At 44.7% G+C, this 22,598-nt stretch overlaps 1 protein-coding gene across 5 annotated transcripts; it reads left to right on the top strand.

Moving 5' to 3' along the window:
• The first annotated feature begins 3,758 nt into the window (after positions 1–3,758).
• LOC135543460 (cilium assembly protein DZIP1-like) lies at positions 3,759–22,557 on the top strand. Of its 5 annotated transcripts, none has more exons than XM_064970739.1 (19): positions 3,759–3,866; positions 4,842–4,987; positions 5,301–5,903; positions 7,846–7,930; positions 8,262–8,398; positions 8,501–8,647; positions 8,780–8,905; positions 8,992–9,054; positions 9,201–9,329; positions 9,605–9,653; positions 9,858–9,908; positions 10,140–10,199; positions 10,594–10,751; positions 10,975–11,179; positions 19,052–19,205; positions 19,385–19,779; positions 21,491–21,618; positions 21,763–21,925; positions 22,016–22,557. In XM_064970739.1, exons 2-19 carry the CDS (start codon positions 4,973–4,975, stop codon positions 22,093–22,095), a joined length of 2,748 nt encoding a protein of 915 aa, XP_064826811.1. In that variant the 5' UTR covers positions 3,759–3,866; positions 4,842–4,972; the 3' UTR covers positions 22,096–22,557. The 5 variants fall into 5 exon arrangements, with proteins under 5 accessions (XP_064826811.1, XP_064826812.1, XP_064826810.1 ...); XM_064970740.1 differs by having other exon boundaries at positions 3,759–3,939; positions 5,334–5,903; XM_064970738.1 differs by having other exon boundaries at positions 3,759–3,939.
• The last annotated feature ends 41 nt before the right edge of the window (positions 22,558–22,598 follow it).

Here is a 22,598-nt window from a genome sequence, read left to right as displayed (position 1 = left end):
TGAACTCCAAATAGGCCAGAGGACAGGTTTTTGCTATCTCCGTGGTCACAGAGCTACCAGCACATTTGACATTTAAACACATGTCTGCGATAACATCCTCTTCTTTTCTTTTCTTTTTCCTCTGGCCTCTAGAGAAAATCTCTGAGCCTTTCTAAATGTCAAGTTAAGTGCTTTTCTTGTCCTGGCTTGACAGGAATGAGATCCCTTCTCTGAATTGGGAGAGAATCCGGCTGGAGAATTGCCAGGGACCATGTTGGATATCGCCCTTTCAAATCTACACCGCTACACCTTTCAACCTATCAAATTAAGATAGCTACTGATGCTCTCTACCTGCACACTGAGATAGAGAACTCAAGTATTTCAATTGAGTAGAAAGTGGAGCCGTAACCCTATTCATTTGCTAACATTCCTAACCAGGTACATCAATATACAGTATGATCTATGTCAATACATGGTGATGTCCACTTCCCATCTCCCTATTGCATAGCAAGTACTCAAACACTTCCCCTCCTGCCATGCTTGGCTCACTGCAGTTGTGTGAACTCTCTACCTCCAACACCAGAGTGATACTGTACAGACGTTACACAGTGAGTTACGTAGAGAGACTGAAAGTCTGAAAGCGCTGCATCACACAAGTCAAGGAGACTTGTTCACCGGATTGATGGCTCTTTAATGTTTCATTGATTAAAAGCTGTCCAATTGAATATTCTGGGAAGACAAGTGGGGAGGAGCCATTTAGACATGACTACTGCTTTCAAAGGATGTGTTATAATGAGATGATGACTTTTTGTGTGCTGGAGCCAGGCCAAAGGGAGTGAAACACAGCTTGATGTGATGTCACATGACATAAAGCACAGGGACCTATCGACATGCCCTCAGCCCAGATCTACAACTAGTGAACACAGGGCTGTAAGCAGCAACCTTGAGATGCATCTTGCACTGATGTAAAAAATAACCATCATCAGAACCGGTGAGTGCTACTCACTAACATACAAATGATACTATTCAGTGTTGCACATAGCACTATCTTGGAAGATGGTGAGAAGTGCTAATGTCTCACAGTTCCTCCATGAATGTTGGCGCCCACCTACACTCTTAAGCTGTGACTCTTAGGGACTATCTTCCCTTCCTTATTGCTGACCAGCGTTGGGCCAGTAACCGAAAAGTGGCTAGCACACTGGTTCTAACTGTTTTTTTTTGTTGTTGCCCTTGATCAAGGCACTTAGCATTAATTTCTCCAGGGTCGCTGTCAATAATGGCTGATCCCTGACCGTGGCCCCCACTCACCGAGGGTTTCTCAGGGGGAGTGGGATATGCAAAAACACATTTCAAATTCACACCACACACGTATACAGGTTACACATTTGTATATGTGTGAAACAGAACAAATATATGCACCCCCTATTTGACCTTTGGTTTGATGACCAGTGATATAGAACCAGGTTGGAGATGAGTGAAAACAACGTAGACCTTTCACCTTCCAGGAAAGGATAGAAGAATCAGCCATTTTAGAGCACTAAAGCACAGTCCTAGTCCACATGCAGCAAACAGGTATCTCTCCCTGACTCTTACCTCTTATTACTTTTGAGATTCTTGGTAATCTCTCTATTTCTATCTCCTTCTCTCTCACACTATTAGAGCCTTCTCCGCCCCTAGCTCCAGGAACGAATCACGCACAACCTGTGAACACAGAGTCCTCGGTTCCCAGTGAACTTAGCAACACGTGTTTGTGGGTAGACAATAAAAGGATCCATGGGTTGCCTCTGTCCTCGCCGCTATTTCCTTTCATGTTTCCTTCCTACGAGGCCGAGTCACCTCGCTACACTGTATCTAAACACTCCTCGGCCCGCCTGTCAAAAATAGACAACAAAGTGGCTTGGATGAAAGGAAAAGGAGCATTTCTATAGAAAGTTCAGCTCTGAGATAGTGCACAATTGTTATACCGCGTTCACTAGGCTCCAGATATGGAGAAAAGTGGAGGATAAGATGCCTTGCGACGACAGTGTAGCAACTCAATTGTCTTGCAATTGTCCTGTCACTCAGCTTGATAGTTGCAGAAGTGGCTCTGATGGTTTCACCTTTACCTTTGGAGTAAGCATCTAATGGGCGTGTGGTCAGACGCCTTTGGGTGAAACTTGGACCTCTACACATCATCTTCAACATGTTGTCCTTTTGCTGAACTGTGGGATGCTTCATTGGGATGACATACCACACCAGTACGAGCTTCCTGCCTGTTCCTGGAAAAGCCCCCTGAGGGAAAAGTCTCTGTCTGTCTGCCCAAGGCTATCCTGTCTGTCTGAATTAAATCCACTATTCATCAGGACCTCTAACTGCTGCTAGTGGTACAGCCTGGGGACTGAACCAGCATCCACTGCTCATCTACTGTCAGTCTACCACAGCAGCAGGTTCAGCACTAGATTATCTTTCTCATTTTGTACCTTTATTTAACTAGGCAAGTGAGTTCATAACAAATTCTTATTTACAATGACAGCCTACCAGGGAACAGTGGGTTAACTTCCTTGTTCAGGGGCAGAACAACATATTTTTTTTACCTTGTCAGCTCAGGGATTTGATCCAGCAACCTTTTGGTTACTGGCTCAACGCTCTAACCACTAGGCTCCCTACCACCCCTTTAAGCTGATGTGATACGAAAGGCACTCTCAAGATGGAAAGTAAAGTATGAGTTTTAGGATTGCCCTACTACCTCAACTCCCTTGTTAAATGATAAATGTAATGTTCACTGTGTGTGTGTGTGTGTGTGTGTGTGTGTGTGTGTGTGTGTGTGTGTGTGTGTGTGTGTGTGTGTGTGTGTGTGTGTGTGTGTGTGTGTGTGTGTGTGTGTGTGTGTGTGTGTGTGTGTGTGTGTGTGTGTGTGTGTGTGTGTGTGTGTGTGTGTGTGTGTGTGTGTGTGTGTACACTGACTGGCACGATGCACCCCACAGTGTCTTTCTGTCTCTTTTAACAAGGAGGTGCTGTGTTCTCTCCCTGCCCCCACAGCTGTTTGGCTTGACTGACCTCAACTAAAACAGCTGACATGTTTCCCCTTGATAATAGTGAGTTAGATGTCCTATTGTCTGTGTCATGCTAATAATAGTGTGTAGGGTATTGTTGAGTCATTGACAGTGCACTCATGTTAATAATCTCAAAATTGTATTATTTTATTATGAGACATCTGGACTGTGATTCCAAAGGACCAAATTAACTATAATTTGTCTTGAAAATGTGATAAAAGTATTATAATATGATACAAATAAATAGGAATAGGTTTTGCCAGAAATACTAGGCTTTAACTGCTCAGCCTTATCTTGAAAATGCCTCATGCCAGTGATGCATAATCATAAGCATTTTTATAAAGGACCTACTACTGACATCTTCTGACAGAACAAGGCACACATCTCTGTGGGGAAGTTCATAATCTACACCACAAGGGGGAGTCCTTTAGCCACTGAAAACTGCTTAAGGACGAAAACCACCTTGAGCGCAGCAGCCTTGTCCTTTTTGCGCGGTTGCTTTTCTTGCCTGTAAAAACAACGACGGTGGCTAAAAAGTAACGGCCAACAGCCAACTAAATGTTAAAAGCACCGTGGCTCTAAATGTGTATATGGTATATGCAATTGCGTATTCAGGGGATAACAGACTAACACCCACTTTTGTCAATCCCCTTTCCTAAATCTCTGCAGTTTGAGTTCCCTAATTCCCCTCCCCCCTCTTTGGAGAGGGGATACGGGATGAGCAGAGTTTTTGGAATGTGTGCAGCAGCTGCTACGTCACCGCGGTCTCTCAAGTCTCACTCCATCCGAAGATCTCAGAGAAGCCCGAGTCCCATGGAAAAACAGTTTTTATGGACTTTAAAAACGTTGCGGACGGCAAGTTTGAGTTCTGACTAAAACTTAGAGTTCGATCAGAATGTTATTTATTTTATGAGACACACTCAAAAAGGCACGTATGATGAAGTCCATGTTCAATCAATTTGTTTGCTGCTAAATTAAATGTCCGTTAGCCAATTTAGCTAGCTAGCGAGCCGACGGTAGTAACTAACGGACTAAACTCCACTCTCCCTTCACCATGGAGTGGAGTTTAGTCCGCTACTTAGCTAGGGATGTTTTTGAAAATACAGACGTGTGAGCTAGCTAATTTACTGGTTGCTATTTTGTTCATGTCTACAAAATAAACGTTACTTAGCTAGCTAAATAGCTAGTTACTACGCTATTAACTAATATAGCCTAGTTACATTTATAGCTAGGTAGCTAACTGACGTTAAAAAAAATCCTAAAACTGTTTCTCCACATGCGTTCTGTTCTTTTGTTGGGCTCAACTTGTCCCAACTTGAACTGTTTTGAGGCACAGTGCCCGTAATTTGAGAGGGGCAACCAGAAGTGGGTGATGCTGCAGAATATAAATATGGTTATTTGTCAACAGTCATTAATTCTAAAAAAATTGGGCCACAAAGTATCTAACGTTAGTTCGATGAGAATAGCTGCGTAATTTGGTTTACATTATTTGGTAATAGCAATCAAGCAATGTCATGCACGTTGAGAGCTTGACACTTCACTTGACTCAATTGGTTATGTGGCTTTTATTGCACAAATAGAAAAAAAGACTGACGTTTAAGCATTTTTGTTGCAGATGTTAGCCAGACAGATATCACGTGGGTAGAATAACAGAATATTAATTAAAAATGGTCATATGTTATTACTGCAGTGTCAGTGGCATGAGTGGCTTCACAAAAAACATTGAATACATTCAGCTTGCGAGGATACTGTTGATGCTGCAGTCGCGTGCATTGTGGAATCATTTAGGATTGATTAGGTGCAATATTTTGATAACATATGTCTCCCCAGGGAGACGCACTGTTCTGTCTCCATGGTGATCGAGAGGACGCCCTGTCTCGGTGTCGCTACAGACAGCTGAAGGGGGCGTGCACCAATAGGAAACGACTACTCGTTCTCTGTGTTCGATCTCATAAAGGCTCATGAAATCCACGATGGTAAGGACAACACGGCTCAACTTGACATCGGAAGAATTGGGTAGATTACCTTCGAATACGACTGTAATGCTTAGCCATTTTTGTTTCATCTCATATGGTTCATTCATGTGCTGAGAGGTAGAATCTTTGCTTTTTTCTTCCATATTCTATACTGCTGTTGTATTTCTGTGATACCTGCAGAAGGTTTGTTTCTCCCTGACCTTGATTGAGATGCTGCATTTCTAATCTGTAGCACACAATAATCTATTTGTTGTTGTCTGTCACAAATAAAACAAAAAACAATAACCTAGTATAAATGTCTTGTTTTTTTCAGCCATTTTACAATAACGTCTATTACCCATACCAGCCAGAGACCCAAGGGACCCACTCATCAGCTGGGATCCCCTCCCTCCTAAACTCCCCCCTGAGCCAGCCCTCCTCCAGCGGCCGGTGTCCTCCAGCACCACCACCACCAGCCATGTCTGCCTCCACATCCACCACCATCCCGCCTTTCAAATTCCGGCCTCGGCGCGAGAGCGTTGACTGGCGCCGGATCAGCGCGGTGGACGTGGACCTGGTGGCCAGCGAGCTGGACTTCCAGACCCTGCAGGAGCACATCACAGGGGTGACCTTCTGCAACGTGGAGGGGGAGCGTTGTGTCCGCTGCCAGAACCCCGTGGACCCAGCGCTGCTCAAGCTCTTCCGCCTGGCCCAGCTGACAGTGGAGTACCTGCTGCACTCCCAGGAGTACTTGACCCTGAGCCTGGGGGCAGCCGAGGATAGACTGCAAACCCAGGCCCACGAGCACCAGCAGCTCCTTGCCCAGCAGCAGAAGCAGGCGGACCAGGCCATGGTACTGAAAACAGAGCTGAAGCAGAGGAAGAAAATCATTGCCCTCAACCAGCAGGCTATGATCAACATGACCAATTGCCATAAGGTACTGAACACCTCCTCACGTTGCTGCTTCTTCTCGGTGTCGGTTTCCATTTGTATTGTACAACAGTTAGTCCCCCCTTCCTCCTGGGTCCCCCTCTTAGCCATTGTTCCCCAGGTGATATTCAGAGCTGCTTTAGCTTTGTTCAATTATCATTGTCAGAGGAGTGAGAATGCTAACAGGAGGTTCATCTTCGTACATATCTACCTCAGTTACCTCGTACCCATGCACATTGTCTCAGTACTGGTACCCTGTGTATATGGCCAATTTATCGTTACTCAATGTGAATTTATTCCTTGTGTTATTATTTTTACATCATTTTTTTTCTTTCTTTCTCTGCATTGTTGGGAAGGGCCCGTAAGTAAGCATTTCACTGTTAGTCTACCTGTTGTTTACAACGCATGTGACAAATCAAATTTGATTTGGTTTAATTAATTATACCATTTAAATCAGAGACATAGTATTGGAAATAGGTTCACCTCATCCCGTAGCTGTAATGTGGCCACTTTATAAGGATTGGTAGACGTAATCATTATCAGCTTTGTTTTGGGACCTAAACAATAGGATTGTGCTCTGAGCAGATGGTGTCAGCTGGTGATAATTAGACCTAGTTCTTTTAATCCACTTACAAAAGGGTGGTAAGAGAAGGAACCAAAATGACTGAACCACCTCCCCCACCCTCATTAATGTTTCCATAATGACATTGGTCTCACGTCAACGTGTCGTTTTGATGTTCTTCTATTTGTTACACCAGAAATGTATGCATTTATTGTACAGATGTAGAATAGAAGGATCCTTATATTTTTAAAGGGCATTGCTGTTGAATAGGGCCCAGCTGTTGCCAAGGCAACACCTAGTGTTTCATATGACTGAGCATTGTTGCTAGGTGAGAGTGCCCTGCCCGGCTAACAGGCACGTTGATAACCGAGGCGTCTGTACAGCTCAATTATTGATGGGCCACCGTGCTTCCAAAAATAGGCCTAGATGTGTTGATTGTTTCACACAGGTACTCAAATGTATTACGTCAAGCTACATTTACAGATACAGGAACTTCAACAGATATACAGAATGCACAGTGTATCTGATACACAGTATCTAGCCTAATTGTCTGCAATTCGCAGAAATTTTGCATAAATTGTAGTACTTGTATCATTCAAGAAACGTCCTGCCTATTTCAGCCTGTGTGTTGTCAATGCAATCTAGAAAATGAACGTTTTAGTCCGCTTTTTTATTACTGTCTCGCACATCAAGACACGGCAAACGGATGCCAACAGACACACAACCGCCTTGATTCGATCAAGGACCAGACCTAATTCAATTTCACTGGCAATTTCCAAAGTTATTCCAGAGCAGCAATGCAATTACAGCACACAACAACAAGGGTCTCTGTTGTAGAAACCACCACTTCCCCTGCAGCATGGTAAAGCACCAGCACGCGAGGCAACAAGGTATCGGTGGCAGTGCGGTTCAGTTTGAATGAAGGCACAGATGCGTGCTGTGTTGGTGTCGGGCGTTAAATGTGGCGTGTGATGTGGTTGCTCTGGCGTTTAATCTGCCCCGTCTGTCACTCCCCCTCCCCTGTGAGCTGGAGCGAGGTGACGCCAGGCATATGGGGTGAATCACGTCACACACGCTATGTAGATCTGTCTCCCAGGAAACAGGCCCTGAAGCTTATTGGTGGATGGTAATGTCGCTATGTCGATCTGTCTCCCAGGAAACAGTCTCTAAAGCTTAATGGTGGATAGTATAGTCGCGGCTTGAGCTTTGGGTTCAGATGTGTTAATTTTTTACACACAGCCCAAGTTGCCTATTACAAAATTGGCCTTACATGTGATCTATAAGTGAAGGTAGCAAACAACATGTATTCAGACCATTGATTCGTTGCAATCTTTGCATGGGAATGTACTGTCAATGTATAATTCCGTTTCCTTTTCTTTTCCTTTAGTGTCAACATTGTGATAAAGCCTTCATGAATTCCTCCTTTCTCCAGAATCATATGCAACGTCGCCATGCAGACGAGTACGACAGCCGTAAGTCAAGAGAACTTTAAAAGGTTTGATCATCAGTTTAGAGAGAACGGTAGGGAAAGTAACCGTCAGTCAGGTTAGAAGGTTCACTGCAGCCAACTACCCTGTCTCCTATAGGGAGTCCCACTGGTATGGGTGTCCCCAAGCGCACCACAGTGTGTCTACAATGCTGGAGAACCAGTTCCTATGACATCCCACTGTAGTTTGCAGCAGCAGTAGACATGTCACACACTCCCACAGAAAGAGAGAGGTGTATATCTTTGAGCCCGGCCCTGAAACACTACTTAGGCTAACTTTTTCTCCATTAGTCTGTCTCTGTTAATGTTTCTCTCAGAGTTAAGGACAGGCAACCAGAGGAAAGTGAAAAGCATTGCAGATGAAGAGGAGATCAGTCGGCTGAAAGGGCAGCTGAGTTACACCACATCTGAGCTGGAGTCACAGAGGCAAGCCCTCTTGGCCAAAGCCTCTCAGGTGGGACAATAAGAACCGTGCTTGTTTCCATGGCATTGATCAGTTTGCACTTGCGTATTTGTTTAGAGCTTTCGACCATTTTCATTCTCTTTTTATCTGTAGGAAAGAGACCAGCAGTCCATGCACCAGGATTTGATGAGAAAGCTAGAGAGATGGAAGGAAGAAGAACACAGGAAGATAGAGGAGATGAGAGACGGTTTCCGGAGGGAGATAGAGATGCTTCACAACAGGAACGCTCTTCTTCAACAAGTGAGTTCACTAGTCCATTTGGCAAAGCACTGACTTTCCTAGTTCTGTGTCCAATTCAAACTGATGCGTTGGTGATTTGGTTCTGTAAGTCAGGGAGGTTTTTGTTTGAATGATTTGATGTGACCTGTACAGAAAGTGGATCTCAAGATGACCACTCCTGAGAGGAGGCCCAGTCCTGCTCCCCAGCAGACTGACCAAGACATGGATGAAAAAAACAAGATTGTGGTCCAAAAGATGGATCAGAAACACAAGAAACTGGTAAGCAGCTAAGCAGTACTTCTTCTCTTTAAATATTTCAAGTTGTGATTTTTTTTTAAATGTATCAACTATTTATTTTGTTACAGGAAGAAAGGTTTACATCAAAAATTGAAAAAATGAAGGCTAACCATGAGAGTGAAAAGAATCAGGTATATTAAGTTTTGATGAAGAATACTGGTGAACAGAACTACTTGTGAGTTCTATTGAATAGTTAATGGTCAGCGGAGAGCCTTGAAAGAGGCAGCCATCGCAGTGGGATCTCTAACATCTATGTCTGTCCTATGTCTCCTCTCAGTGGCAGGATCAGTTTAGCAGGTTGGAGTCGTCTGTGGTGGAGTGGCAGCAGCAGAGCCAGAGGCAGAAGGAGGAGAGTGACCAGCGGCTTCAGGAGCGGGACCTAATCATCCTCTCTCAGCGAGAGCAGGTCAGTTCACTCACCACCACCCCCTGGCGACCCGGCCACCGGGAAATTGGGCGCCTACTTGACCCTCATACAGGAAATCCTGGATTGATGGCGCCGGATGGACGTGTCATGTTTCCACACACTCGTATAGTGTAGTCGTCAGGGCCACTGACTTCATAAAAAGTGAAATGAAATTAGATTACGCCCTTGGGGTTCAACAGCAGGGGTTGACTACAAAACATAAAAAAATGTATATAATTAAGAAATGTATCTTATTGTACTTCTTCATTTCACAGATAAAGCACATGTCCTCAAATCCACCTACTAAATTAGTTGAAGTTCCAGGTATGCATACTTTTTCTTTGACTTTTTTTTTGTATTACTATGTTTATATTTGTCAAATTTGGATATTAGCTTGAATCTGGATAATATCTTGAGCTTGCATATTAGCTTTAATCTGAATGTTAGCTTGAACGTGGATATTAGGTGTTTATAGTTCTGGAAAGAACCTGTTATTGCTGACAATTGTTCCTACTTTGTATGTTTCAGTGATCATAACAGCCACAGCGCCAGAGCCTAAACCAAAGAGAGTAGTGAAGGGTAAGTTATTAGCAGGAGATTCCCAACGATATGTAGCTCAGTCAATCCAGACATCTGCATCCTTCTGCTCAGAGAAAAGGTATGCTAGCATGTAACGAGACTGTTCTGTCAGCGATCTCTCCCTGTTGATCAGACCTCCCAACAAGACACCATTAGAGATCAATGTTATTGTTCCATCTACCCGAGTTCCCTCTCTTGTCTGACCTCTGATCCCCTGTGTTGTCCAATCAGAGCAGCCTCCCTCTGCTCCTAAACTGGACCCTATAGAGGAGCTGTCTGAGGAGGACAAAGGTAACACAGTCTAGACGGCAGCAGCGTCTGTCTGTCTACTCCATGCATGCATACTGCACGGACGTGTCAGTCGGTCTGTGATGCCTGCCATGTAGTCAGTGAGCATTTGTGAAGTCAAGTCAGTCAAAGCCACGTTGGACCAAAAAGGCAGCAAGATGTTCTCTTCTGCCCGTCCCTCTCAAGAATCATGTGGCTGTTAGCTGTAGTTATCTATGGCACAAGTCCTTTGTAAATAGAAGAAAAGGAAGTTCATATGCACCGCTCTCTCTCTCTCAAATCATTTTCATGCTTGCCCAGCCTGTCCTCTGAAACTACAAAGGCGTCAGTGTTATTTTGAGTGTGTTATCAAGTGTATGTGTGTAACTGTACTGTACTTGTCTGGTGCTTGTCATAGACTCGTCCAGTGTGTCTGAAAAGAAGCCAGTTGTTGTAATGAAGCAGCCGTCTTCTGTGACCAGTGTCCTGAGGAAGAACCCCAACATCAAGAGGGAGCTGCGTCCCGCCCTGGAGCAGGCACTCCTAGAGAAGCTTGAGTCCCTGGGAGTCAAACCGGTATGTACTGTACCTTCATGAGTACAAATACACAATGGCATCTTTAAAATCACACTCTGTGGAAGATCTATGCCGTGAAAGAGTCAGCCTGACAGATACACCATCAAAAACATAAAACAAATTGACTTCACTAATAGACTTGAGGGATCATTTGTTTCCCCATTAAAGATAATCCTTATGATAGTTAAGCGTCTTCCGTTTTCTAATCTACACAACTCTGTAGGGTCTGAGGGGACTCGGAGGCAGCGAGTACAGTGATCTCATGGCTAAGTTGCGCTCGGAGAGAGAGAGTACGGCGAAGGACATTCCGGACTATTGGCGTCACCGTGAGGATGTGGCTCTCACACTGCGTCTGAAACTGAAGGACAAGAGGACGGAGAATGACTCTGCCCCCGAGCAGCGGGTCAAACCAAAACAACCCACTCAAGGTAGATGTATTTGTATTTATTATGGATCCCCGTGTCACGTTCTGACCTTTATTTCCTTTGTTTTGTATTTATTTAGTATGGTCAGGGCGTGAGTTGGGGTGTTTGTTTTTCTATGATTTGGGGATTTGTATGTTTCGGCCTAGTATGGTTCTCAGAGGCAGGTGTCATTAGTTGTCTCTGATTACATTTACATTACATTTAAGTCATTTAGCAGACGCTCTTATCCAGAGCGACTTACAAATTGGTGAATTCACCTTCTGACATCCAGTGGAACAGCCACTTTACAATAGTGCATCTAAATCATTAAGGGGGGGGGGTGGTGAGAAGGATTACTTATCCTATCCTAGGTATTCCTTGAAGAGGTGGGGTTTCAGGTGTCTCCGGAAGGTGGTGATTGACTCCGCTGTCCTGGCGTCGTGAGGGAGTTTGTTCCACCATTGGGGGCCAGAGCAGCGAACAGTTTTGACTGGGCTGAGCGGGAACTGTACTTCCTCAATGGTAGGGAGGCGAGCAGGCCAGAGGTGGATGAACGCAGTGCCCTTGCTTGGGTGTAGGGCCTGATCAGAGCCTGGAGGTACTGCGGTGCCGTTCCCCTCACAGCTCCGTAGGCAAGCACCATGGTCTTGTAGCGGATGCGAGCTTCAACTGGAAGCCAGTGGAGAGAGCGGAGGAGCGGGGTGACGTGAGAGAACTTGGGAAGGTTGAACACCAGACGGGCTGCGGCGTTCTGGATGAGTTGTAGGGGTTTAATGGCACAGGCAGGGAGCCCAGCCAACAGCGAGTTGCAGTAATCCAGGCGGGAGATGACAAGTGCCTGGATTAGGACCTGCGCCGCTTCCTGTGTGAGGCAGGGTCGTACTCTGCGGATGTTGTAGAGCATGAACCTACAGGAACGGGCCACCGCCATGATGTTGGTTGAGAACGACAGGGTGTTGTCCAGGATCACGCCAAGGTTCTTAGCGCTCTGGGAGGAGGACACAATGGAGTTGTCAACCGTGATGGCGAGATCATGGAACGGGCAGTCCTTCCCCGGGAGGAAGAGCAGCTCCGTCTTGCCGAGGTTCAGCTTGAGGTGGTGATCCGTCATCCACACTGATATGTCTGCCAGACATGCAGAGATGCGATTCGCCACCTGGTCATCAGAAGGGGGAAAGGAGAAGATTAATTGTGTGTCGTCTGCATAGCAATGATAGGAGAGACCATGTGAGGTTATGACAGAGCCAAGTGACTTGGTGTATAGCGAGAATAGGAGAGGGCCTAGAACAGAGCCCTGGGGGACACCAGTGGTGAGAGCGCGTGGCGAGGAGACAGATTCTCGCCACGCCACCTGGTAGGAGCGACCTGTCAGGTAGGACGCAATCCAAGCGTGGGCCGCGCCGGAGATGCCCAACTCGGAGAGGTTGGAGAGGAGGATCTGATGGTTCACAGTATCGAAGGCAGCCGATAGGTCTAGAAGGATGAGAGCAGAGGAGAGAGAGTTAGCTTTAGCAGTGCGGAGCGCCTCCGTGATGCAGAGAAGAGCAGTCTCAGTTGAATGACTAGTCTTGAAACCTGACTGATTTGGATCAAGAAGGTCATTCTGAGAGAGATAGCGGGAGAGCTGGCCAAGGACGGCACGTTCAAGAGTTTTGGAGAGAAAAGAAAGAAGGGATACTGGTCTGTAGTTGTTGACATCGGAGGGATCGAGTGTAGGTTTTTTCAGAAGGGGTGCAACTCTCGCTCTCTTGAAGACGGAAGGGACGTAGCCAGCGGTCAGGGATGAGTTGATGAGCGAGGTGAGGTAAGGGAGAAGGTCCCCGGAAATGGTCTGGAGGAGAGAGGAGGGGATAGGGTCGAGCGGGCAGGTTGTTGGGCGGCCGGCCGTCACAAGAAGCGAGATTTCATCTGGAGAGAGAGGGGAGAAAGAGGTCAGAGCACAGGGTAGGGCAGTGTGAGCAGAACCAGCGGTGTCGTTTGACTTAGCAAATGAGGATCGGATGTCGTCGACCTTCTTTTCAAAATGGTTGACGAAGTCATCTGCAGAGAGGGAGGAGGGGGGGGGGGGAGGGGGAGGAGGATTCAGGAGGGAGGAGAAGGTGGCAAAGAGCTTCCTAGGGTTAGAGGCAGATGCTTGGAATTTAGAGTGGTAGAAAGTGGCTTTAGCAGCAGAGACAGAGGAGGAAAATGTAGAGAGGAGGGAGTGAAAGGATGCCAGGTCCGCAGGGAGGCGAGTTTTCCTCCATTTCCGCTCGGCTGCCCGGAGCTCTGTTCTGTGAGCTCGCAATGAGTCATCGAGCCACGGAGCGGGAGGGGAGGACCGAGCCGGCCTGGAGGATAGGGGACATAGAGAGTCAAAGGATGCAGAAAGGGAAGAGAGGAGGGTTGAGGAGGCAGAGTCAGGAGAAAGGTTGGAGAAGGTATGAGCAGAGGGAAGAGATGATAGGATGGAAGAGGAAAGAGTAGCGGGGAGAGAGAGCGAAGGTTGGGACGGCGCGATACCATCCGAGTAGGGGCAGTGTGGGAAGTGTTGGATGAGAGCGAGAGGGAAAAGGATACAAGGTAGTGGTCGGAGACTTGGAGGGGAGTTGCAGTGAGGTTAGTGGAAGAACAGCATCTAGTAAAGATGAGGTCGGGCGTATTGCCTGCCTTGTGAGTAGGGGGGGAAGGTGAGAGGATGAGGTCAAAAGAGGAGAGGAGTGGAAAGAAGGAGGCAGAGAGGAATGAGTCAAAGGTAGACGTGGGGAGGTTAAAGTCGCCCAGGACTGTGAGAGGTGAGCCGTCCTCAGGAAAGGAGCTTATCAAGGCATCAAGCTCATTGATGAACTCTCCGAGGGAACCTGGAGGGCGATAAATGATAAGAATGTTAAGCTTGAAAGGGCTGTAACTGTGACAGCATGGAATTCAAAGGAGGCGATAGATAGATGGGTAAGGGGAGAGAGAGAGAATGACCACTTGGGAGAGATGAGGATCCCGGTGCCACCACCCCGCTGACCAGAAGCTCTCGGGGTGTGCGAGAACACGTGGGCGGACGAAGAGAGAGCAGTAGGAGTAGCAGTGTTATCTGTGGTGATCCATGTTTCCGTCAGTGCCAGGAAGTCGAGGGACTGGAGGGAGGCATAGGCTGAGATGAACTCTGCCTTGTTGGCCGCAGATCGGCAGTTCCAGAGGCTACCGGAGACCAGGAACTCCACGTGGGTCGTGCGCGCTGGGACCACCAGATTAGGGTGGCCGCGGCCACGCGGTGTGGAGCGTTTGTATGGTCTGTGCAGAGAGGAGAGAACAGGGATAGATAGACACATAGTTAACAGGGTACAGAAGAGGCTATGCTAATGCAAAGGAGATTGGAATGACAAGTGGACTACACGTCTCGAATGTTCAGAAAGTTAAGCTTACGTAGCAAGAATCTTATTGACTAAAATGATTGAAATGATACAGTACTGCTGGAGTAGGCTAGCTGGTAGTGGCTGCGATGTTGACACTACACTAATCAAGTCGTTCCGTCGAGTGTAATAGTTTCTACAGTGCTGCTATTCGGGGCTAGCTGGCTAGCTAGCAAGGTTGATTGCGTTCCGTTACTTTAAAAGAACGACAATAGCTGGCTGGCTAACCTAGAAAATCGCTCTAGGCTACACAATTGTCTTAGATACAAAGACGGCTATGTAGCTAGCTAGCTACGATCAAACAAAACAAACCGTTGTACTGTAATAGTTACTACAGTGCTGCTATTCGGGGGCTAGCTGGCTAGCTACGTTAGAAGAACGACAATAGCTGGCCAGCTAACCTAGAAAATCGCTCTAGACTACACAATCGTCTTAGATACAAAGACGGCTATGTAGCTGGGTAGCTACGATCAAACAAATCAAACCGTTGTACTGTAATGAAGTGAAATGAAAATGTGATACTACCTGTGGAGCGACGCGGAATGTTGACCGGGTAGTTGGAGTTCAATTCGGTAGAGGTTGGCTAGCTGTTGGCTAGCTAGCTAGCAGCATTTCCTACGTTAAGGACGACAAATAGCTGGCTAGCTAACCTCGGTAAATTAAGATAATCACTCTAAGTCTACACACTCTAAACTGCACAATTATCTTGGATACGAAGACAACTATGTAGCTAGCTGACACTACGCTAATCGAGTCGTTCAGTAGAGTGTAATAGTTTCTACAGTGCTAGTGGACAGTGGATGTTAGCTAGCTGCTTAGCTAGCTGCTGGGCAGATACGTTAGGACGACGAAATACGATAATTATGCAATTGTCGTTGATACAAAGACGGCTATGTAGCTGGCTAAGAAGAAATTGCTAAGATTAGACAAATCAAACCGTTGTACTATAACGAAATGTAATGAAAAGTTATACTACCTGCGGACCGAAGTGTAGATGCGACCGCTCGCTCCAACCGGAACCGGAATCATACTTAGGTAGCCTGGGTGCACTGTTTGTTTGTGGGTGATTGTCTATGTTAGTTGCTTGTGTCAGCACAGTCCTTATGATAGCTCCACGGTCGTTATTTGTTTATTGTTTTTGTATTCAGTGTTCAGTACTTTCTTTAATTAAATATTCATCATGAACACTTACCACGCCGCACTTTGGTCCTCCGATCCTTCTCGCCTCTCCTCTTCAGATGAAGAGGAGGACGACCGTGACACCCCGTTATACAATTTAAAAAACATTACAATCCAATCTTTACGGAAGTCACAACATACTAACCCTAAGCACATATCTACAATGTAAAATCCATGTACGTGTGTGTATAGTGCTTATGTTATCGTTTGTGTGTATGCATGTGTCAACCTGGGTTTGTTACTTCACAGTCCCCTCTGTTCCATAAGGTGTATTTTTACCTGCTTTTTAAATCTGATTCTACTGTTTGCATCATTAACCTGATGTGGAATAGAGTTCCATGTAGTCATGGCTCTATGTAGTACTGTGTGCCTCCCATAGTCTGTTCTGGACTTGGGGACTGTGAAGAGAACTCTAGTGGCCTGTATTGTGGGGTACGCATGGGTGTCGGTACCTTCAGCATGTCAACACCTCTTACAAAGACAAGTAATGATTGCAGTCAATCTCTCTTCCACTTTGAGCCATGAGAGATTGACATGCATGTCATTAATGTTAGCTCTCCGTGTACTTTTAAGGGCCAGCCGTGCTGCCCTGTTCTGAGGCAACTGCAATTTTCCCAAGTCCCTCTTTGTGGCACCTGACCACACTACTGAACAGTAGTCCAGGTGCGACAAAACCAGTGCCTGTAGGACCTGCCTTATTGATTGTGTTGTTAAGAAGGCAGAGCAGAGCTTTATTATGGACAAACTTCTCCCCATCTTAGATACTGTTGTTTCAATATGTTTTGACCATGACAGTTTACAGTCCAACGTTACTCCAAGCAGTTTAGTTACCTTAATGTGCTCAATTTCCACATTATTTATTACGGGATGTAGTTGAGGTTTCGGTTTTAGTGAATGATTTGTCACAAATACAATGCTTTTAGTTTAGGAAATATTTAGGACTAACTTATTCCTTGCTACCCATTCCAAAACTAACTGCTGCTCTTTGTAAAGTGTTGCAGTCATTTCAGTCGCTGTAGAAGCTGAAGTGTATAGTGTTGAGTCATCCACATACGTAGACACACTGGCCATTGCTCAAAGCCAGTGGCATGTCGTTAGTAAAGAAAGAAGACTTTCGTGCGTTTTTCCAGCAGCTCTTCGTTGTGCGTCAAGCATTGCGCTGTTTACGACTTCAAGCCTATCAACTCCCGAGATGAGGCTGGTGTAACCGAAGTGAAATGGCTAGCTAGTTAGCGCGCGCTAATAGCGTTTCAAACGTCACTCGCTCTGAGCCTTGAAGTGGTTGTTTCCCTTGCTCAGCATGGGTAACGCTGCTTTGATGGTGGCTGATGTTGTTGTGTTGCTGGTTCGAGCCCAAGGAGGAGTGAGGAGAGGGATGGAAGCTATACTGTTACACTGGCAATACTAAAGTGCCTATAAGAACATCCAATAGTCAAAGGTTAATGAAATACAAATGGTATAGAGGGAAATAGTCCTATAATTCCTATAATAACTACAACCTAAAACTTCTTACCTGGGAATATTGAAGACTCATGTTAAAAGGAACCACCAGCTTTCATATGTTCTGAGCAAGGAACTGAAACGTTAGCTTTCTTACATAGCACATGTTGCACTTTTACTTTCTTCTCCAACACTTTGTTTTTGCATTATTTAAACCAAATTGAACATGTTTCATTATTTACTTGAGGCTTAATGGATTTTATTAACTTCTTGTAACTAGGGGGCAGTATTTTCATTTTTGGAAAAAATAACGTTCCCAGAGTAAACGGGCTATTTTGTCAGGACAAGATGCTAGAATATGCATATCATTGACAGCTTAGGATAGAAAACACTCTAATGTTTCCAAAACTGTAAAAATATTGTCTGTGAGTATAACAGAACTGATATTGCAGGCGAAAGCCTGAGAAAAATCCAATCCGGAAGTGACTCATGTTTTGAAAGCTCTACGTTCCGATGCGTCCCTATTGAACAGTGAATGGGCTATCAACCTTTTCTACGTATTCCCCAAGGTGTCTACAGCATAGTTTCACGCATTTATGCTGAAGAATAAGCGTAAGCGACTATATTGCGTAAGTGGTCACCTGATGGCTCTCAGAGTGATTATTGCGTAAAATACAGAGGTAGCCATTTTTCCGCTCGGTCGTACTGAAAAGCCAACTGTCCCAGTTGATATATTATTGAATAGATATTTGGAAAAACACCTTGAGGATTGATTATAAACAACGTTTGCCATATTTCTGTCGATATTATGGAGCTAATTTGGAATATTTTTCGGCGTTTTCGTGACCACAATTTCCGGTCAATTTCTCAGCCAAACGTGAAGAACAAACGGAACTATTTCGCCTACAAAAATAATATTTTGGGAAAAAAGGAACATTTGCTATCTTACTGGGAATCTCGTGAGTGAAAACATCTGAAGCTCATCAAAGGTAAACGATTAAATTTGATAGCTTTTCTGCGTTGAAAAAATCATAATCGGTCGACCTCTACTCTCAACCATTCAATTCCTCATCAATCCAAGGGGATTTAACAGTTTTTACATTAATTTTCTTAATGGGTGCGTGCTTATTAGTAACTGGAATAAGCTATTTTATTAAGTGCAGCGTCTGGTTGCTCCTCATTACACACCACAGACCAGCAAATATGCTCTACATTATCAACATATGAATCACTACAAAACTTGGTGTATGACCTATTATACACTATATTAGGCACAGCCTTTGGAACTTTGATTTTCCTAGATATGGATATTATATTGAGATCACTACATCCAATGGATTTGGATACTGCTTTAAAGCACAATTCTGCAGCGTTAGTAAAGATGTGATCAAAACATGTTGATGATTTCATTCCCGTGTTGTTTGTAACTACCCTGGTAGGTTGACTGACAACCTGAAACAGGTTGCAGGCACTGGTTACAGTTTGAAGTTTGTTCTTGAGTTAGCAGCTTGATGCGAGCCAGTCAATATTTAAATCACCCAGGAAATATACTTCTCTGTTGATATTTCACACATATTATCCAGATACTGACTGTTAGCACTTGGTGGTCTATAGCATGTGGGGAGTATGAGGACTTAGAACTTTTAATGCATTCAAGAATGTTCATGTGGTTTTTGCGGAGGGGTTCATGTTTCATCTTGTGGGTCTATTCCATTCTCTTGTGATAGTTGCTGCTGGTGACATTAAACAAGTCCCCCTTAATCAATGTAACAGTTTAAGCCTTAAGCTGCTCGCAACAGGAGTCATGTTCGTCACCGTTTTAACCTACTTAGGCCTCGAGACGTCCTCAAACGAACGAATCAGCTGATTGTTATTGTTCTGTCCCTCCCTACAGTGACCCAGGCCAGACAGCTGTCCAGCAGCCTTTCCTCCAAGGTGACCCAAGTGATGTCAGGACCACCAGCAGCGCCTGCCAAACAGCTGCAGACGACCCCCCAGCCTGCCCCCCGGACCCTTACCACTACCCTGCCCAAGACCTCCACTCCCAAGTACGTACCTAGTCAGAATCTCCTGCTGTTTGTCTCAATGCATGCCAGATAGACACCCTGTCTAAAGAGACTACCTCACCACTGGCTTCATTTATGTGGTATTAGTTTATTATTACCTTATAAGGGAGTGATTGATTGTACGTTCATTTCAAATTATGACATTGCCTTGGTTCTCGTAGGACCCCTCCCTTCAGCTCAGACGATGAGTCATCATCAGAGGAGGAAGAGGAGGAGCCACCTCAGAAACCCAGACAGGAGCAGAGAGTCCCTCATCACAGAGCCTCCCAGCCCAAACCAACACAACCCAAGACAACCCCCCATCACAAACTCACCCAGTCCAAACCGGTCCAGGCCAGATCAAGCCAGCCCAAACAGGTCCAGCCCATTATCACCCAGGCTCAGCCATATAAACCCCAGCAGCCCAGAAGCACTGCGGTCAACACGACCAAAACGGCAGTCACTGTGGTAGAGAGCGAGGGAGAGTGGACAGAGGGGAGTGAGTTGGAGGAGGTCGACCCACAACAGCTCCAGAACTACAAAGATCAGAATGGGAACGTACAGAAGACTACAAAGAGTAAGAGGGACTTTTGTTGTTTTTACACCACGAGGCTGATTTACTCCTTTGTGTGATTTACTTCTTTAACCTCTCTGGGATATTCGTGACGGTAGCGTCCCACCTCAACAACAGCCAGTGAAAGTGCAGGGCGCCAAATTCAAAACAACAGAAATCCCATAATTCAAATTCCTCAAACATACAAGTATTTCACACCATTTTAAAGATAAACTTGTTGTAAAGCCACAGTGTCCGATTTCAAAAAGGCTTTACGATGAAAGCACACCAAACGATTATGTTAGGTGAGTGCCTATTCACAGAAAAACACAGCCATTTTTTCAGCCAAAGAGAGGAGTCACAAAAAGCAGAAATATAGATAAAATTAATCAATAATTGCTAATCTTCATCAGATGACACTCATAGGACTTCATGTTACACAATACATGTATGTTTTGTTCGATAAAGTTCATATTTATATCCAAAAATCTCAGTTTACATTGGCGCGTTACGTTCGGTAGTTCCAAAACATCTGGTGATTTTGCAGAGAGCCACATCAATTTACTCATAATAAACATAATAAAAATACTAATAATAAACATTGCTAAAAGATACAGGTGTTATGCATGGAATTTTAGATCCACTTCTCCTTAATGCAACCGCTGTGTCAGATTTCAAAAAAGCTTTACCGAAAAATCACACCATGCAATAATCTGAGTACAGCGCTCAGACAACAAAACAAGCCATACATATATCCGCCATGTTGTGGAGTCAACAACGTCAGAAATAGCATTATAAATATTACATTTACATTTAAGTCATTTAGCAGATGCTCTTATCCAGAGCGACTTACAAATTGGTGAATTCACCTTCTGACATCCACTTACCTTTGACAATCTTCAGCAGAATGCACTCCCAGCAATCCCAGTTCCACAATAAATGTTTGATTTGTTCGATAAAGTCCATCATTTATGTCCAAATATTTCCTTTTTGTTTGGGCGTTTAGTACACAATTCAAATTCATGGCGTGCGGGCAAGTCCAGGCGAAAGTTCAGATGAAAAGTCATATTACAGTTCTTAGAAACATGTCAAATGAAGTATAGAATCAATCTTTAGGATGTTTTTAACATAAATCTTCAATAATGTTCCAACTGGAGAATTCCTTTGTGTGTAGAAATGCGATGGGACGCAGCTACCTCTCCCGTGAGTGCGTGTGATCAGCTCGTGGCACTCTGGCAGACCTCTGACTCATTCAGCTCCCATTCCCCCCTCCTTCACAGTAGAAGCATCAAGCAAGGTTCTAAAGACTGTTGACATCTAGTGGAAGCCTTAGGAAGTGCAATATGACCCCATAGACACTGTATATTCGATAGGCAAAAACTACAAACCTCAGATATCCCACTTCCTGGTTGGATTTTTGGAGAAAAAATTGCCTGCCATATGAGTTCTGTTATATTCACAGACATCATTCAAACAGTTTTAAAAACTTCAGTGTTCAGAGTGTTTTCTATCCAAATCTACTAATAATATGCATATATTAGCAACTGGGCCTGAGTAGCAGGCAGTTTACTCTGGGCACCTTATTCATCCAAGCTTCTCAATACTGCCCCCCAGTCCCAAAGAAGTTAAGTGCTAATATCAGATAACAACACACCTTTTCTTTTAGTTGTGTGTTTATTGAAAACTGTTTCCCATAGGTTTGTATGCGTTGTGCTGACCATATTTGTCTTTCCAGATAACTTGGTCAGGGACTTGACTAAGAGCCTGGAGAAGCAGCTTGCAGACAGAGGACCAAAGAAGCCACTAGGGGGAGTGAGCATCTTACCAGAGAGTAAAGACAAAGATGTTGTACGGGAACTCAAGGTGAGAAATCCTCTGTAGTCTCCTCTCTGCAGTGTCATCATCAACCCAGAGTAACATAAGACACAGAGAACAAACAGAACATTTGTCAACGTCAGAATGTTCCCATATCCTAATCGTGTTAATCTGGACTGTTATGCGTTTCAGTATACAAACGAGGATGATGAGGATGACTGGGATATCTCCTCGTTGGATGACCTATCGGTACCCGCCCCCGTGGGCAAGCCCACCGCCCCTGTGAGGAAGAGCCTGGACTCAGACAGCACTACCAGTGTCTGGGGAACATCCACCGGGAAGGGGCAGAAAACAGGTCAGTCTCACTCACTCTCACAGACCCAGCTCCATTCAGGTCCCTTTACCCTTCATCTTCAGCCTCTGATGATGTTTATCCATTCCCCAGGTTTGAATGAAGCAGGAACCGGCAGCACTCTGAAGAGCAGCCTGGTCTCTGTCAGCGACTGGAGTGACGATGATATATAGTCATATGGAGGTGATACAGGTTTACAGTTCTACAATGATACAACTCAATATGACGCCCATAGGAATTCTTTGGAAGGCAAATATATTTCTACATGATTTACCGATACTGTTAGAATTACAGTTGCATATAGAAGAGACTTAACAAATGGATCCTCTCTGTTCAGGACAGTGTATCTCTTGAGATATACACCTATGACAGTGGTAGCCATCTGCCTTCTGGCAGTTTTCAGTGTTTTTATTTTATATACAGATTATATATTAGCTACAGGGAATTGTCACCTTAGAGGTTTTATGAAATGTGATATTGCACTCCATGTGAGGTACTTGTATGATTTGTGTCAAAACAATTTACATGAAATTTGTAAGACATTTGAATGTCCTATGAAAAAAAAAAAATGTTTTTGTATATAAAATATTTATACACGCTAGACAAGCAATAAAACGTTGTTTTTTTTAATGAAATGAAAACATTCATCCCTTTCCTTGATGTCAATTCAGTTCAC

This window comes from Oncorhynchus masou, chromosome 7, assembly GCF_036934945.1.
Source record: "Oncorhynchus masou masou isolate Uvic2021 chromosome 7, UVic_Omas_1.1, whole genome shotgun sequence".
Taxonomy (NCBI): Eukaryota; Metazoa; Chordata; class Actinopteri; order Salmoniformes; family Salmonidae; genus Oncorhynchus; species Oncorhynchus masou.
The sequence above is the reverse complement of the archived record's forward strand: the minus strand, read 5'-3'. Positions and strand labels throughout refer to the sequence as shown.